Consider the following 18,846-nt stretch of genomic DNA (forward strand, 5'->3'; position numbering starts at 1 on the left):
CAGAGTCCATGTTACACCTGCAATTATAGTACAGGTTTTTATGGGGTAATTCACCGGATCAGCATTCACAATCAGAAGTAAAATCGCAATTGACATGGAAGAACAAAAGATTTAATTCCTTGCAAGAACTTACTTAACTGGGGGAAAAGGTAAGCATCTGAAATGAGGCCTTGATATTATCTCAGGGAACAGCCAAGTTGGCTGTGGTGTGAGGGCTGTGAAACGGACCCAGCCAGATCCAAGTTGGGCTGGGAGGCCTCACGTGATCAGTCTGGGCTCAAGTGCAGGAGAATCCCCCCGAAGACCTGACCTTGCAAGTGTCAATCAACATTGTCAAACGCTGACCTACCCGGTATTAATCTTAGTCAGGAGAGATGAACAGGGTAGCTGGCAGGCAGAAAGCTTTCTGAGCACTGCTCTGAGCTGGGCGACAGGTGATCAGTGAGGCTTACTTTTACGCTTTTCATCCTGGTGGTCTTTCTCTTTTGATCCCGATCATCTACTCTTCATAAATGTTTGTCTTTTTGTCCAACCACCTATTGGATAACTTTGGGGTTCAGCTGCTATGTTATCGTTGAACCGCTTGGAGAGAGTAGACATGTTTTGCTGGTGAGTCTGGCTTGACATGAAACTTTATTTTGTGTATGTAGTCATTCATGAGTTCACTTTTTGTGTCCAGTCTGCACAGCCTATTCAATGTCATAGCCTCCGCTGCTTAGCTTGCTATCCAGTTAAGTAAGTTTTTGTAAGGAATTAAATCTTTCGCTCTTCATTATAGATTGCAATTTTACTTATGATCGTTAATGCTGATCTTGTGAATTACCTCATAAAAACCTGCAATTTAATTGCAGATGTAACATGGACTCCATATGAATAATTGTATTAGACCGTTTGCTAATACAGCTGTAGTATTGGTATTCAATATCAATACCAATGCTAATCGTCTCTGACGTTACTTCTAAACACAGTCACATTCTGAGAGTACCAGCCTTAAAACTTGAGCTTATCATTGCACAGGGTGGGGGCAAAATTCAACTCATAATCAACCAGATGACTTCTATCAGCTTTGTTAATAGAGTAGGTAATATTGATGGGCTTTCTATTATTTTACCACCATCATATTAATGAAAGAAATCCCACTTTGCCATAATAGTTTTTAAAACATAATGTTGAAGTTCAACTGCTAGTATTTTTAAGGATGTTGAATTTTATTCATAAAATATTCTGTTTTTTTCTCTGGTCATTTTCAGGTTTAAAGATCAATATCATTGTTGCTTCATAGGAGGGAAAAGGTCTTTCTTCTGGACTAGGTTAAACGGTATTGAGATTATTTATTCTTGTAAGGTCGAATAGAATTTCCAGTAAAAACCCTGGTTTCACACCTCTCCAGTTGCTATAAATTGGAAAGTATTTTAAACCCTTTCTCTGGTTCAGCTATGATTACTTCTCTGTTAGACTTTCATTAATGGGGATAGCATTAGTTAGTTGTAGTTTCCTTTAAAAAAAAATTGTCTACTTTTTCAGATTAATTTGCATGGGAGCATGTGAAATGTCCTATAAGGCTTTTTAATTTTTTTCTTGGGGATCACACTGGGCTCTATCAAGGCTTCTAACTCTGTGCTCAGGGGTCACTCCTGGTGGTACTCAGGGAACTATAAGAGGGTACTGGGAATAAACTGAGGTGAGTTGCCTTCAAGGCAAGTGCTTTATCCTTATCTCTCAGTCCCCTATAAAGATTTTTAAAACTCAATTTTTTGATGTTTAATTTTACCTTAGTATTTCTAATTTTATGCTCTTCTATGTTCTCCATTTTCCATTTTATTAGATGAGCCATTATTTTTGTTGATTTTTTCCCACAGAAACAGTTTTTAAATTTTTGTTTTTTATGTTATTTCTCTTTTTTCTACTTTGAAACTCACTAATTTACACTTATATTTTGTCTCAAGGTATCTGAAAGTTTGGCCAATTGGTAAGGCAAGTCTGTTTCCAGATATTTTGAATATATATGTATACATGTATACATATATATTACTGGAAATTAGGCTTCTGATGTTCTATACCTTCCTTCCATGACATCATTGTTTTCAAATTATCACGCTTTGTTTTTCTGTGTGTTTGCACGCATGCATGTGCGTCTTAGTTCTATTCTTTGAAGCCAACATTATGCATCATACTTTCGTAGGACAATGAATATCATATTGTGGATATGAAGTCAGAGATGAAATGCAAATGTGAAGAGCCTGTAGTAGGCTGATTTCAAAACCACTCTCAAAGACCCCTACATCTTAGAATTCATCTTTCATCTCTGGTTTCATCTCTTCTCCCTTGAGTATGAGCAAAATCCACCCAACCACTTGCTTCTGACATGTAGAATATACAGAGATATGGGCCATTACCTAGAAGACCTACTGGATCTTGCTCTTGTCTGTTTCTTCCTGTTTGCTCATTTTGATGAAAGACGTCAGCACCATGCTGTGAGTTCCCTAAAGAAAAGGTGCAGGTGGCATGTAAGAGAGGGCGACCTTTAGCTCACAGCCCACAAGATGTGGAAATCTCTAAATCACTTCTTAAATGATCAAGGAAGCTTTTCTACCTCGGCTTAAGCTTGAGATGATAATAGCCGTAGTTCTAATACCTTGGCTGCAGTCTTATGGGAAACTTGGAGCTGGAAGACCTAGTTAAGATGCACCTGGATTCCTGAGGCATAGAACCCTCTTGATGACAAATGGTGTTTTAAACATCTATTTGTGAGGTAACTTGTTATGCAACGATAGAGATCAATATTCAGAGCCAAACATGGATGTCTGTCCTGAACCAGGAAATACGGCTCAATTGAGAAACTAATGTACTAGTTATAATTTGGAAGTGACTTGCACACTGTGGAGATAGGAGATATAACTCTTTTTTTTTTTTTTTTTTTTTGCTTTTTGGGTCACACCCATCGATGCTCAGGGGTTACTTCTGGTTTTGCACTCAGGAATTACTCCTAGCAGTGCTTGGGGGACCATATGGGATGCCGGGGATCGAACCCCGGTCGGCCGCGTGCAAGGCAAACGCCCTACCCGCTGTGCTATCGCTCCAGCCCCCTGGAGATATAACTCTTATCAAGAATTTAAAATGTAATAAAGCAGCTAATATCAGTATTTTAACACTGCTCATTTGAAAGTGGAGAGATTTTAACATCATTTATTTTCATTCCCTCATTTTGATTCACTACTAATATAAAAGTTTCTCTCTCAAATTAACTTAGTTTTAGAAGTTTTTGGTTCTTGGTCCTGGTGGTGCTCCAGAACTACTCCTGACTCAGTGCTCTGGGATCATTTCTGGCGGGACCATAGGCAGTGCTGGGGAGGTCCAACCTGAGTTGGCTGCCTACAAGACAGGTTCTTTACCGCTGCTTTCCTATCTCTCCAGCCCCAAAGTTATTTTCTTTAATGTTAAAAATGCCATTCTTCCCAACAATTCTTGATGCTCAGGGGTTACTTCTGGTTTTGCACTCAGGAATTGATGTGACTGATTATTGAATTGTCGCAATTGAATTGCATGCGACTGATTAGAAAAATTAGAATTGTAAAAGTTTATTGACTCCAAAAAAAATCCAACATCTTTTAGAGCTTTCTTTTTTAAAAAATGTCAGGCCAGAGTGATAGTACAGTGGGTAGGAAGGACATTTGCCTTCCATGCGACCAACCTGAGTTCCAATTCCATATTGACCCCCAAGCACTGCCAGGAGTAATTTCTGAGTGCAGAGCCAGGAGTAACCCCTGAGCATCACTGGGTGTGAACCCCCCCCCAAAAAAAATGTATCTGCACAAGGGTTGTTTTAGAATGCCAAATTTAAGACATACTACCCAGATAAAACTGGGTGGATTATGGATTGAGTTAGAACATTTATTTATATTTCAGAGATATTTAATCCAACATTGATTTCATTTCTGTACCTGCTACAGACTGTTGACCTGAAAGCTTTCTTCCTTTCTCTGACTAATAAAGGGAGCACTGGGCACAGATTACTGTGAAGATGTGATGTTCCTAAGTCTTTCTTGGAGCCAACCTTCTCACAGGAATGGATGTCAGATAAAATGAGGAATGATGGAGACAGAGAGACAGTGTATTGGGTAGGATGTTTGCATGCGACTGATTAGGATTTAAGATTAGGGCTCAATCCCCAACATTCCCCTGGCATCTCCAGAAGTAATTCCTGAGTGCAGTGCCATTAGTAAGCCCTGAGCACTGCTTTTGGGTGTGACCCAAAAACAAATAAATGAAAGAAGAGAAAATGAGGTGTGAAATTCTGCCTCTCTTGCTTAAAAAGAAAGTGTTGTGCAGAGCCCTCACTAGATTTCCTACAACTCAACTTCAACCATGCAGAAGAGGTCAGTGACCTAGGGCTCATTTCCATGGCTGGCGGAACAATAGCACAGAAAGAACCTGAGTCACTGAGTACAGTCATGGTATGTCGCCTCCCACTAGCCCACACTGCTGACCTTGGGATTTTTATATAAAAGGGAACTAAATACCTGTGTTCTTTAAACCACTCATTTTAGGGACCTCTTTTTCTTTTTTTTTCATTTTCTTTTTTTTCTTTTCTTTTTTAAAATTGATTCTTTTATTGAATCACCATGTGGAAAGTTACAAAGCTTTCAGGTTTAAGTCTCAGTTAAACAATGCTCGAACACCCCTCCCTTCACCAGTGCACATATTCCACCATCAAGAATCACAGTATATCTCCCCCTTCCCCCCACCTCCCCAGCCCCCCACCCCACATGTGTAACTGGTAAATTTTACTTCACTTTCACTTTACTTTGATTACATTCAATATTTCAAAAAAAACCTCACTATTATTGATTTGGAGTTTCTCTCCCCTAAAGTCAACCTGCTGAAAAGAAAGCATTTGATGATTTGTTTTCCATTGCTGAGAATGAAGAGATATGAGGTCGGGAGGCCACACTAGCAGCCGCACGGGTTTGGATTTTTGTATTTTAGTAACTAAGTAGGGACCTCTTTTTAAAAGTCAACATTCTTCAACCTTTTTTCATCTGAAGACCATCACCTGCATTCCACTCCAGGGATGAGCAGCTAGAATCAAGGTGGTTGACCAGCTGTTCTCATCTCTCTTCTACCTGTGGACCAGCACTGATACATGGGCTGGTGGTTGAAGACTACTGATTAAAGCAATTGAACCTTTGCCTGATACTGCCATATTTCTTGACTGACATATTTCTTGAAACAAGCCAAGTGCTGGATTGTTTCTCTTATACCTAGAATGCAAATAACGTAAGCAAACTAAGAAGATACACACACAAATCCTTACATTCTCTGAAGAAATATATTTGCTTTCAGAGGATCTTTTTGGTAATAAAATGACACGAGAACTTCAGTGGAGGGTTGAATTGTGACATAGAGATGTATTGTGGCGAAAAGCTGGACTCCTGAAATTCATATATTATGTAAACCTATACAAATATTATTTTAAACTCTGTCCGTTACTAGTTGGCATAGACAGGCAACTGAGCAAAGCACAAATAATTGGATTTCTGCCCTGGGGAAGAAGAGTCAAATATATTTCCCCCTCAGGCAGGACTAGTATGAAACTATCCAAGAACTCCAGATAGTTTCTTTATTTGCATAATGAAGAAAGGCTATCACGTGACCTAGCCAGGAGGTGCTGTGCTAGAGAGTTCTTTCATCCCTCCACTTCCCAAAGATGATTTTTATTGCATCAGTGTGGAAATTCACCTTCAGATTAGCTTGATCCTTGGATAAAAAAAAAAAAAACTGGAGAAGCCTGTCTTCCACCACCCAGAAGTTTGCTGACCTCTCCATCACCAGATGTCCAGACCCAAATTTGCTGGGAGATATCTTCCTGTGTCAAATGGCCCCAGCACAACACACATTGTGACGGCTGTGAACTGCAGAATCCATATGGGCAACTGTTTCCGCAGTAGCCTCAAAGGAAGGACAAGAAAGCGAGCGTTCCTTTACAGGAAGAAACTAGGGCACACAGAGGCACAGCAAGTCATTAGAAGCTGGAATTGTGCCTGAGCCTCCAAGGAGACAAAGTGCATTGTATGAAAATCCAACCAACACTTTGGCCTGATGCCACACGAACTGTGTTTTACTTCGCCTCCTTTGCTTAATTGGAAGGAAGAAAAATCGTAGCATTGAATTTGGAGCCCGATCACCGAAATGTCTCCAGGGAACAAATTTTTTTCTTTTCATTATTTTTAACCTTTTCCTCCAAATAATAGCCCATTACATTAATTTATTTTTATTTTTAATTTTTTTTATTGAATCACTGTGAGAAGACCCTTACAAAGTTGTTCATGATTAGGTTTCGGTCATATTGTGTTCCAACACCCATCCCTCTACCAGTGTACATTTCCCAGCACCAGTGTCCCCAGGTTCCCTCCCATCACCCCCACCCCCCACCCAGTAGCCTTCCTCTATGGTAGGTGCCTCTCTCTCTCTCTCTCTCTCTCTCTCTCTCTCTCTCTCTCTCTCTCCTTCCCTTCCCCTCTCCCTCCTCTCCTTCTCCCTCCCCCTCCCTCTCTCCTCTCTCCATCTCTTCCTTTCAGACATTGTGGTTTGCAATACAGTTACTGAAAGGTCATCTGGATTATCCCTTAAATAAAATAAATTTATTTTAATTTACATTTTTTTATTGATTGAGAGTCTGTGGTTTACAATACATTCCACTATTACAAGAATAATGGCTTCTCATTCATGTACACAATATAATGATTTTTTTTCCCCTAACAGTTAAAAGAATAAATCCCTGAAACACTATCACTCCAGGTTTGTCAATCAAATCCCTGGGTTTGGTGGCCGTGACTGGAAACGACAGCAGGCAGGGGAGAGAATTTTCTGCTCCTGGGTGGCACATCCATCCAGGTGGGGCACAGTGGAGGAATGACAGCAGCTCCCGGCTCCTTCCCTAGCAAAAGCAGGAAACAGCCTCTTCCCAGCCATCTCTTGCTCTCTCGGTCACCTTGATCTTCCTCTTTGCACAGGCCTGGGAAGGAGAGCAGAAATAAAGGCATGAGGGAGAATAAATCAACCTTGAAAGTTACGTCCCCAAGATTTCCTGACCCAAAGAGGGCAACCGGATGAACAAGGTGATGCCAGGTGTTCATTCACAGTCACTGGTGCAACCCAATGCTCAGTAGCTTTGCATGGGCTGCCCGGATACAGGCGACCTCGGGCTACACACTGAAGCCAGAGTGCTGTGTGGCACCGTGGATGTCCGGCCCACGGCTGGGCCTAATTCATTAGACTGTTGCCTCTTCCTCCCTAGGAGGGAACGAGAGACCCTCGCTGGAAGCTCCACTTTCCTGGAAGGAGATTCAAAAGCGGGCGGCAGAAGTCTCCTGCGCTGTTACAGGAGCACCAAAGCAGGTGCAGGACAGAGGCCCAGGACAGCAGGTGCTTCCCAGGGGCCCCAATCTTCCTCCCAGTCCGTCCTTCAGCCCCAGTTTGGGTCTCCGTGCGTCACGCTCCAAGTCCCGTTTGCTCAGTCATTGTGGCATCAGGCGGGGGAGAGGAACGGGCTGGGCTCAGCACCCTTTGACTCAATGCAGAAAACTGACGACGAATCGCGTTTCCTCCTCCCTAAATCCCCAGGGCAGGGCCGGGGACCGGGAAGTGGAAAACCGGAGGGTCCAGCTGCACGTCGAATCTCTGGTTCTTGAGCAAGGTGGGGGTGTGGGGGGGGGGGGTGGAGGGGAAGTTCGGGCCTCGGGGGAGACGTTGCATCAGGCAGGGTTTGGCAAGCACAGACGGATCTTTCCGAGGGTGGGGGCCTCTCCTGCGCTGCCCAGGCACTGTTCTTGCAGGGAGAGGGCACGGAGGGCTGGATGCCCCCCTTTTCCCTCTGCTGGGGGAGTCGACCTCACCGTGGAGGTCAAGGGAAGTCCAACAGCAACTACCCGCACCCGGTCGGAGGGACTCTCGCAGGGAGTGGCACGTCCGCGCGCAGCCCGGGGGCGGGCAGGGCAGGGAGGGGGGAGGGGAGACGGACGGACCCACGTGGACACCTGTCGTCGCCCAAGCCCGAGCCTGGCGGGACGCGGGGGTCCGCACGAGCCCGGCCGAACCCGCGGGCAGGCGCCGGGGTGTGTGTGTGTGTGTGTGTTGGGGGGGCGGGGGGGAGGGAGGAGGGCGGAGCCGGGCGGGGCCAGGTGGCGGCCGCACCTGGGCGGGGGGCGGCGCTAGGACCCGGGCGGGCGGCGCACCTGTGTGCGGGCGCCCGGGGACTCCTCCCCGAGTGCCCGGGCCGGCGGCGGGCGGGCGGGCGCGGCAGAGCGAGCCGAGGGCCCCGGACGCGCCAGCATGGCCCAGCTGCTGCGCGGCCTGCAGGACTCCCGGCTGGTCGCCCGCTTCCAGCGCCGCTGCGGGCTCTTCCCGGCGCTGGAGGACGGCGGGGGCGGCCAGGACGGCGCCCCGCAGGTAAGCGCCGGCCAGGTGGGCTTCGGGGTGGAGATGTGGGGGGGGGGGGCGCGCTCCGCGGGCTCAGCGCCCTGCAGCCCGTGCAGGTACCGGCGACTCGGCCACTAGTGTCCACTCCCGCGGCTGCCGACCCCGCGCCCCGAGCGGCGGACGGAGGGGAGGGGACCCCGGGCTCCCACCTCCCCACCCCATCCCCCAGGATGCTGCAAACTGCGGGGCTCCTCCGACCTCAGATGCACCCCGGGGCTCCCACGGCAGCGCGGGTTTCCAGACTGCATCCTCCGTCCTTGTGCCCTGGCGGCGCCCGCCTCTGCCCCCGATGTAAGTTACGTAAGGGAGAAGGGGCACACAGACGTGCCGGGTCTTGCCTCCGAAGACCCCTGCTGAGGGTTTGGCGGTGGAGAGGGGAAGGGGTGCTGAGCACTGCTCCCCGCAACCAACACCCCCCCCCCCCCGCTCCATCCACCGTTTGTGCGTTTCCGCCGCGGCCGCTTACCCTGCTCCCTATTCATGGGGTGCAACTGAGTTCAGCGTGGCCGTCACCTTCCAGCGCTGCCAGCTCCAAGGGCGCGTTCCCAGGGGCTGGTGGCCGCCCTCGCCGCCACCCCCACAGCCTGTGATTCTAATCTAACAGCCCCGAACAGCCCTGAACGCGCTCTCTCTCTCCTCTCTCCTCTCTCCTCTGTCTCTCTCTCCATCCTGCAGTTCTTGCGGGAGTGTGTGTGGGGGGATGCTCTTTCTTGAACTGGCACCCAGGACTTGGTGGCCGGTGCCGCCGCAGCGGAGCTGACCCCGCACCGCTGCCCGCGCGCGCGCGCGCGCGCGTGCGGTTACACAACCCACTGCAGCTCCGGGGAGCCGGCGCTGTCCCCCTCGCCCGCCCGGGCTCGGGGACCAGATGGGCTGCGGATGCTCGCTCACGCGCCAGGCTGCGGTGTGCGGGCCAGAGCGCCGGCCCCACGCCAGGCCCCCAGGGTTGACCCTCCCCCGGGGGACTTTTCCCAGCCAGGGGCTCTCCTTCCTCCCCGCCCCCCCCGCGCCCCCGAGCAAACCCACCCCCTAGAATAGGGGTGGGGGGTGTTTCTTTCTCTCCTGTATTCAGGCCAACTTCTCTATTTTGAAGGGAGGAGGAAAGTCCGTTCTTTTCCTGCTGGAAGTTGCGGTGAGACCGAGGTAGAGGCAAGCGCTGGTCCTGCTCAGATTCCTGCATCCCATCACCCAGGAATTCTGAAGGAGCAGTGGAATATTGTTGGTCCTGAGTTCGCGGGTGGGGTGGCTTCTAGTTTTCAATGGCGAGAAAGCCTTCCCGGTATTATTGTTGTTGTTGTTTTTTCCCCATGATTGCGCCTTCTTGGTCCCACATGACTTTCTAGAAACTTTTGACATAGCTTGAAGACACCCCCAGTCTTTCCCTCTTGCCCTATCTTAAAGGAGCAGGGTTTAAGCAGGTCTTTTGCACGCTGGAGACCAGGGTTGCATCCCCAGGACCTCGTGGGGGAGAGGAGAAAAAGCGAAAGGAAATCTCCACCTCACTGAGTGTAGGCCTTGAGCACCACTGGATGTGACCCCCAAACAAACAACCCCTAGGGTAGGGAAGAAGGGATGAGAGTGCTGGCGTCATACTTGGGGTGTGTCTGCAGCTCACCCCACTACCCACCCACCCAGCACTTACAGATGGCCCTTCAGCTTTCTCTACCTCTTCCTTCTGACTCTTCACAGGAAAGCGCATTTTCCATGGGTGCTTTTTAAACTGTTGATCTATAACCCTTCGAACCTTACTTTGAATTCTAGGAAAACGATCTTCTTGACTTCTGACAGTCAGGTATGCAGTTCTGAGCTAAAGGAAATAGCACAGAGGTAGGGCACTTGCCTTGCACGGAGCCAACTGAGATTTGGTCCCCAACACCACAGAGCCGGGCAGGGGTAAGCCTTGAGCACCACCGAGTATGCTGCCCCCAAACAAGCAAAAACCAAGAAAGAAAAAGATAGGAAGATTGCTTGCAAAACTGAAGTATTTTTTTTAATTTGTATGTTTTACATATACTTATATTACTTTTGAGGAGTTCAGTAGAGTTTCAATTTTTTTTTCTGGTACCATTGAATTCAGGGCCTCATACATGGGAAACATGTGTGCTACCTTTGAGACACATTCCTGCCAGTGGAGTTTTGTTGTTGTTGTTGTTGTTTGTTTTTTAAGTTAAGACACATAGTGTTGGGCTGCATCAATAGTACAGTGGGTTGGACATTTGCCTTGCACGTGGCCCACCAGGATTTGATCCCCAGCATCCCATACAGTCCCCTGAGCCCTCCCAAGAGTAATTCCTGAGTCAGGAGTAACCTCTGAGCATTGCCACTTGTGACACTCCTTCCCACTCCAAAAAAAAGAAAAAGACACACTGTGTTATGTATAACTTCCAGGTGCACACCATTCAAAGTCAACACGTATTCTACGCCACTGTGTGCCCCTCTTGTCTTACTGTTGGAGGAACCTGAGTTGGGAGCAAGCTAAGGGTGGGTTCCTCTGTGCAGCACAGGATGTTCATGACAAACCATGGAAAAGTAAGACACAGCTCCAATTTCCCAGTCATGAATAAATATACTGGTGTGTGAGGGGGAAAAGGCATTAATAATAAGAGGTTGATGTGCATATAGGCATTTATACTTTTTTAAATTTTGGGGTGGCACTAGCTCAAACCCAGGTCCTCACATGTTTGAGGTAAGTGCTTCTGTCACAGAGTCACACCCCCATCCACATCCACGATGAATATGTTTAAAGGTTGATTTTCAGTGCCATGGCAGACTGCAGGTTTTACAAATCATGTGCAGTTCCCCAAAGAAAATTAAGGAAGTGCAGCCCTGCCTTCTCCCGATAGTAGTGTTTTCAACTGGGACCTTCTAGCTAGCTCCCTGGGAGCCCTCTTGGCATTTCAAGGGAGCCTCTGAGAAATGGAGGTGGGGCATAGTGTGAGAGTCAAGGGCCAGCCGGAAGTTCAGGGGGTGGCCACAGGAAGGAAGCGAGATCAGAAGGGGATCGCAGACAAAATAAGGCCGAGAAAACGCTCATCTGTAGGATGCCAAAGGACACGTGAGAAAACTCCTGCATCCACCACTTCTTTGCTTCTCACCTCTGCCTGGCTTGCGCCTTGCTGGCCTTTCTCTGAATAATGTTTGTTCATCCTTCAGGGACAAAGGTCACTTCCTCAAGAGACGCTTTGCTCGCTTTGCTCTCAGTCCAGCCCAGTGTCCCTGTGGATGGGTTCTCTTTGCCACTTGTTTTTTCCATGACAGCATTAATCACACTTGAGTCAATAAGCTTTCGTGCAGACATCTCGTTCCCCCCAGTCTCCTCTTTCCATCACGGGAGAGCTCGGCAAAATGGGCGAACGTCTGAGCACAGCTTGCAGTGTAGAAACTGACCCGTTAAAGCAACACAAGCAGATTTCTTGCAGAGAGTTGTATGCTTTCTGCTTGAGGAGTTTGTGCAGTGACCAACGGGAAGGCTTCTCCCTTGTCAGCCTTTCATTTTCTCTCTTAATTTAAAGAGGAAATGTTGGAAAACTTCTTTTCTACATAACCTGGCAGAGCTGGACCATTGATCTAAGACCTTTTAAGGTACAGAAACCGTTGTTCTCTTTATTTTCTTGACTTTAGATGGTAACAGTTCTTTTTCTCATGTCTTCATGCCCGATATTTATGTTAGTCCTTAAAACAGGGAAACTTTAGAAATGATTATGCACTTCCTCTGTACATCTTCATTACACTCTATATAACTAGCCTCAGAATTAAAGATTAACCACGCTCTTTACAAACCAGGGTTGACCTGTGCAGGGCTGAATTGGCCTAAGCTGGCTGGGTTGGCCTAAAGGTGTCGACAAGGAAGGTTTTGCTGTAGGGTAAAGCCTGATTTGGATCAAATGGGATTCTGACGCCTCCTTGACTTGTGTACCACAGTTGCAATGTATTGGATTTCTCTGTGTCTGTCTTCATCATGGTAACAGACATAGAAGACGCCATCTATGTCTTCATCTACCATAGATGGTGGTCACGTTTTCCCAATTGTGCTGGCCTGGGGGATGGCTGAAAGAGCAGGGGTACATGTTTTGTACAGGTGAGCCCCAAGTTCCATTCCAGGTCCTTGACGTAATATGGCCCCAAGCACAGCTGGGTGTGCCGCACCCCCCTCCCCCCTCACACACACAACCCCCAAATGTTGTACTGTGTGCAGTAAATGCTCTTTGATAACTGCATACTGGAACATAATCCGAAAGCTGGGTTGGGAAGAGAATCAAAGGTTACTTTGAGAAGCCTTAAGTATGCCTAGTTTTCACCAGAAACTTTTGGGACCCTCTAAGCAGTGTGCAGAACCCTGCCCTTAATTTTATTGGCTTGCTAATAAAGTACAGTATCAGGGCACCTGGGTCTGGCTCTGTCCCTTGGTATAAGTTTGAAGTTCTCTAGACCAGATGGCCAGAGTGGATCATCCCCAGTGGCTCCCAACTGTGCCTGTACATTAGAGCCAGTTAGAGAAGCATTTGAAACATGAGAAATAAATGAAACCAACCTTCCATATCAGAAGTGGGTTCCCGAGAAGCTGTCAGAGAGGGCTGTGGAGTTCTAATCTCTCTTCTGGGACCTGCCACACTTGGGAGTGTTCAGGACCAGGCTGATGGCTGGAGTCAGTGGTCACAGTGCTGAGTGACATTTTGCCTTGTTTATAATTAACCTGGCTGAGAGGTGGATATAATTTTACTATATTATCACTCCGGCCCTGTCGTTATAAAGGTTTATGAGTTCTTTGTATGTTTTAGTTATTAATCCTTTACTAGATATGTTATTTGCAGACATAATCACCCATCATAGGTTGTCTTCATTTTGTTGATGATTTTTTTCCTTTTTTGGTGCAGAATCTTACATATGGCCCACTTCTTATTTTGGCCTTTAGAGTAATTGAAAAATTCAACATTCGGGAAGATTTTTTTTACTGGTTAACTTCCCATTTTTAATTCTAGGAATTTTGTGGTTACAGGTCTACATTAAAGTTGTTAATCTATTTTGAGTTCATTTTTCAAAGGTATCATTTGATCCTTTTTATTTTTTAAATTTTTATTTATTTTATTTTTAATGAATCACCGTGAGGTACAGTTACAGACTTACAGACTTTTGTAATTATGTTCCAATCATACAATGACCAAGTACCCCTCCCTCCACCAGTGCCCATTCTCCACCAGCAATGTTCCCAGTATCCCTCCTGCTATCCCCTGTACTTCATTTTTGTACATGGTATAAGATGGTTGTCTAGCTTTATTCTCTTGCATGTGATATCTAGTTTTCCCCACAGTATTTACTGAAGAGCACATTCTTTCCACATGGGATATTCTTGTCCCTTTGTCATCAGTTAATTGTCCATATGTGCACAGGCTAATTTCTGAGTTCTCTATTATGTCCATAAGTCTGTGGGTCTGTTTTCATGATAAAAAAAACACCAGTGTTCATTATTATTATTATTATTATTGTTATTATTATTATTACCATAGCTTTGTAATATAGCTTGAAGTCAAAGAATATGATTACTCTGGAGATTTCCTTGTATATGTGGGTCTCTTTGTGATCTCATGCAAATTTTAATATTGTTCTGATTCTATGAAAAAACATTGCACTTAATCCATGCTTTGTGTACCAGATTAACAATATTCTTACAATTCATGGATGTGGACCGTGTTTCTGTTTCTTCTTAAACATTTTTTTATTGAATATCCATGAGATAGACCATTACAGAGCTGTTCATGATTGGGTTTCAGTCATACAATAATTCAATAATCCAACACCCATCCCTTCACTATTGTACAATCCCCACCACCAATGTCCCCCATTTCCCTTCCACCATCCCTCAACACCAACCCTCCCACACACAACACCCCTCCAGCCTGCCTCCATGGCAGGCACTTTTCTCTTTCTCTCTCTTCTTTTGTGCATTATGGTTTGCAATACAGGTACTAAGAGTCATTGTGTTTGTTCAGGACTTTCCGTGTTTTATCGGGAAGGTAAGGCTGGAGTAGCTTTTTAACGGGGCCACAGCTTGGGGTGTGGACATGACTGTTGAGGCTTCTGACAGTATAGGGAGGTGGGGGAAGGTAGCCCATTCAGACCCCGAGAAAACCCAGAGATTTCAGTCACAAAACCCACACACCCAAATATTCAGCAGCTTCTATCTTAGTGAGGTCCATCCTGAGACAGTGGAGTCCGGAGGAGAGACATGACTAGCTAATTTTGGATTGTGGAAGCAAGCAGCTGCCAGGGGCTCTGCTTGGGCAGGCAGCAGGCTGACCTGCCTCGCTCTGGTTCACCTGGTCTGTTCAGCCTTGCACAGGTCTGAGATTAAAGGAGGCTTTTGATCTCCTTAGAGGTTTGTTTATGGGTCTCTGAAGCAAGGCCCATAAATGAGCTTGTGTAGATGAGGCGGGGATGGCTTGTGGGTGTAGCTTACACATATCTAACTTTTGACTGTTTGATTTCTTGGGAAACTTGGTCCCGAGTTGTTGGGGTCTGGCCAAAACCACAACAGTGATTTTGGGGTATCAGGAAGTTTGAAGGCACCATTAGACTACAGTTGCATTGGCCTGCAGGTACAGGTTGACCTGCTGGCAGCACCACCTTCTCTATTCAGAACTGGAGTGATAGCACAGCGGGTAGGGTGTTTGCCTTGCACACGGCCCATCCGGGTTCAATTCCTCTCTCCCTCTCGGAGAGCCCAGCAAGCTACTGAGAGTATCCCGCCCGCACAGCAGAGCCTGGCAAACTACCCATGGCGTATTCAATATGCCAAAAACAGTAACAATAAGTCTCACAATGGAGATGTTACTGGTGCCCACTCGAGCAAATTGATGAGCAATAGGACAACAGTGCTACAGTGCAGAGCAGTGTTTATTTTTCAATTTCTGTCATCAATGTCTTATAGTTCTCACTACATGAAGGCCTATAATTCCTAGGTTAAAGTTACTTCTCCTTATTTTACTCTCTTTGGTGTCACTATAAAAGGGACTTTTTTCTTAAATTTTCTTTCTGAAGGGAACACCAAGTAAAATGTGGTCAGAGGTCATGCGGGGGAGGGGTGACGCATGCTGAATGTAGACTAGAGACTAAACACAATGGCTGCTCAACACCTTTATTGCAAACCACAACACCTAATCAGAGAGAGAGAACGAGAGAGAACGAAAGGGAATGCCCTGCCATAGTGGCAGTTTGGGGTGGGGGGAGACGGGACTGGGGAGGGTGGGAGGGACCCTGGGTTTACTGGTGGTGAAGAATGGGCACTGGTGAAGGGAAAGGTTCTTGAACTTTGTATGGGGGAAACATGAGCACAAAAATGTATAAATCTGTAACTGTACCCTCACGGTGATTCACTAATTAAAAATAAATAAATAAAAAAAATTTTCTTTCTGACAGTTGTATGTATGAAATGCTCCTTTTTTGTATATTGCTTTTGTACTTAATAATTTAATTTAATAATTAAATTAATTAAATTTAACAATTTAACTTAATTGTACTTAATAATTTTACTGAATTGTTCAACAGCATTTTTTTCTTTTTTTTTTTTTTGCTCTTTTTTGAGGGTCACACCCAGTGATGCTCAGGGGTTACTCCTGGCTTTTGCACTCAGGAATTACGTCTGGTGGTGCTTGGGGGACCATATGGGATGCTGGGAATCGAACCCGGGTCAGCAGCGTGCAAGGCAAATGCCCTACCCACTGTGCTATCGCTCTGGCCTCTTAACAGCATTTTTTTGATGAAGTGCTTAAATTTTTATATGCAAAAATCATGTGACCTGTAAATAACCACACTTTAGTTCTAGCACAGCGGGTAGGGTGTTTGCCTTGCACGTGGCCGACCTGGGTTCGATTCCTCCATCCCTCTCGGAGAGCCCGGCAAGCTACCGAGAGTATCCCACCCACACGGCAGAGCCTGGCAAGCTACCCATGGCATATTCGATATGCCAAAAACAGTAACAAGTTTCACAATGGAGACGTTACTGGTGCCCGCTCTAGCAAATTGATGAGCAATGGGACAGTGACAGTGAATTTGTATGTTTTAAATTTTTTCTTAACAAATTTTTCTGACAAAGACTTTCAGACTTTCAACTATTTGTTGAACAAAATAAAAGGAGTGTGGGCATTCTCATATTGTACCTACATTAGAAGGAAAACTTTTACATTTTCACTATTAAGCTGCTAGCTGTGGGTCTGTCATATGTAGCCTTTGCTAGGTTGAGAGACCTTTCCTCTCTATCTGATTGTTCAGTTCTTTCATTATGAACAATGTTAACTTTTGTCATAGTTTTTTTATGCATCTTTTGAAATGATCACATGGTTTTTACTGCGACCACTTGAGAAAATCGACGATCAATGGGATGATGATGATTTATGCATTATATCATGCTGGTTAACTTATGGGAGTTTGACCATCATTGCATCCCTAGAATAAATTTAACTTGATCACTTTGTAATGCTCACTGAATTTGGTTTGTTAGTATTTTGTTCAGAATTTTCCCATCTATGTTTATCAGGAATATTGACCTGTAATTGTGACTTTTTTATGATTCCTTGCTTGTCTCTGGTGTCAGGGTAATGGAGGCCTTATAATATGAGTTTGGAAGTGTTTCCTTTTCAGTTTTTATATTATGGATTTTATAGCACAGCAGGTAGTGTGTTTGCCTTTCATGCAGCTGACCCGCGTTTGATTCCTCCGCCCCTCAGAGAGCCTGGCAAGCTACTGAGAGTATCCCACCCACACGGGATACTCTCAGTAACCCTGGCAAGAGCCTGGCAAGCTACCCGTGGTGTATTCGACATGCCAAAAACAGTAACAACAAGTCCCACAATGGAGACATTACTGGTGCCCGCTCTAGCAAATCGATGAACAACGGGATAACAGTGCTACAGTGCTACAATAGGTATTACAAGTTGCCCTGAAGAAAGAGTGTGTTACTAGGATAGGTAATTTCGTATAGGTGACATCGCACTCTCATCATTCTCTTTAATCTTGTGGAGAAAATGCGCTACTTCGACTTCTATCACACAGTTGCTTCTTATATTTCCAACATTTATTGATCAACTACTGTGCTTCTTGGGCCATTTCACCTTAAAAAATGACGATAAATAAGATTTAGTTTTTGCTCTGGGAAAGTCACCAAAAAGAAATCTGATGCAAAACATCAAGCTAGAAAGATAACTACATGGCCAAGGAGACAATAGGAGGAATAAGTCACTATCCCAAAAGGAAGACATTAAATCCTGAGTCAGAGCTTAAAGAATGACAGCATCAAAACAGGACAAGCATAGAGCAGGCATTCTTCTTTCCAGGAAATTTCATGCGGATCAAACATAAAGACACATTGTCAATTGAAGTGAGTGATAACAACTTTTGCTTCCAGCAAAAAATAGATGGTCTACTTCAAAAGGGTTACCCTAAAAATGATTAAAATGCCTACCTACTGTGCTATCTCTATAGCTCTACTCTTTTGTGTCTTTTTTTTAAAGCAGCATAATAGTCTCTACTTAAATCTTCACAAAGGAGGTTATAATTTGCCCTTCCTCTGGAGTACATTGCCCATACTGACTGACTTCCTTCTAAAGATGGCAATATGAAAAGAAGGTCGGATCGGGGCCGGAGCGATAGCACAGCGGGTAGGGCGTTTGCCTTGCATGCGGCCGACCCGGGTTCGATCCCCGGCATCCCATATGGTCCCCCAAGCACCGCCAGGAGTAATTCCTGAGTGCAGAGCCAGGAGTAACCCCTGAGCATCGCTGGGTGTGACCCGAAAAGCAAAAAAAAAAAAAAAAAAAAGAAAAGAAAAGAAGGTCGGATAGAGGAATTTTACAGAGTCAAAACTGGACAGATGCTACCTTAGCCAGATGACCTTGATAAGTCATGTTGACAATATGAATGCATTTTGCGTTGTTGACTCATGTTGAAATGACACGTCACCTCTGTGACCACCAATCTCCACACCCCTACCCTCAATCTGTTTGGAGATGGGAGGTGAAGTTGGATCACACTCAATGGTGCTCAGGGACGAGTCCTGGCTCTGTGCTCAGGAATGACCCCTACTGGTGCAGGGATCAGACTGAGGTCATGCAAGACATGCAAGACCAATGCCTTATCTCCTGTACTGTCTCTTCAGCCCCCATATCCTCTCCAGTCTGGGGCTGGAGCCACAGTACAGCAGGTAGGATGTTAGCCTTGCACGCAGCCACCCCAGGTTCAATCCCCAGCACTCCTTGTGGTCCCCTGAACCTATGAGGAGTGATCCCTGAGTGCAGAGCCAGGAGTAACCCCTGAACACTGCCAGGTCTGGCTCAAAAACAAAACAAAACAAAACAAACAAAATATCCATAGTCTCAG

General features: G+C 45.8%; 1 protein-coding gene and 1 long non-coding RNA gene across 3 annotated transcripts in view; one reads left to right on the forward strand and one right to left on the reverse strand.

Annotated features, from left to right (window-relative positions):
• Positions 1–6,619: 6,619 nt before the first annotated feature.
• Positions 6,620–9,396, reverse strand: LOC129399973 (uncharacterized). Its single transcript, XR_008627322.1, has 2 exons — positions 8,945–9,396; positions 6,620–7,015 (listed from the first exon to the last, which is right to left on the reverse strand). It is a non-coding gene; the product is annotated as an uncharacterized LOC129399973 (long non-coding RNA).
• The window catches only part of SGPP2 (sphingosine-1-phosphate phosphatase 2), a 131,730-nt gene continuing 121,081 nt past the window's right edge, over positions 8,198–18,846 (forward strand). The window contains exon 1 of one of the 2 annotated variants that reach the window (XM_055121869.1): positions 8,198–8,448. In XM_055121869.1, coding sequence (XP_054977844.1) covers positions 8,332–8,448 — 117 coding nt within the window. In that variant the 5' untranslated portion in view covers positions 8,198–8,331. Of the gene's footprint in view, positions 8,449–8,750; positions 8,770–18,846 lie in introns of those variants that run through there. The other variant, XM_055121870.1, reaches the window with a different exon arrangement.

The sequence above is a fragment of the Sorex araneus genome, chromosome X (assembly GCF_027595985.1).
Source record: "Sorex araneus isolate mSorAra2 chromosome X, mSorAra2.pri, whole genome shotgun sequence".
Lineage (NCBI taxonomy): Eukaryota > Metazoa > Chordata > Mammalia > Eulipotyphla > Soricidae > Sorex > Sorex araneus.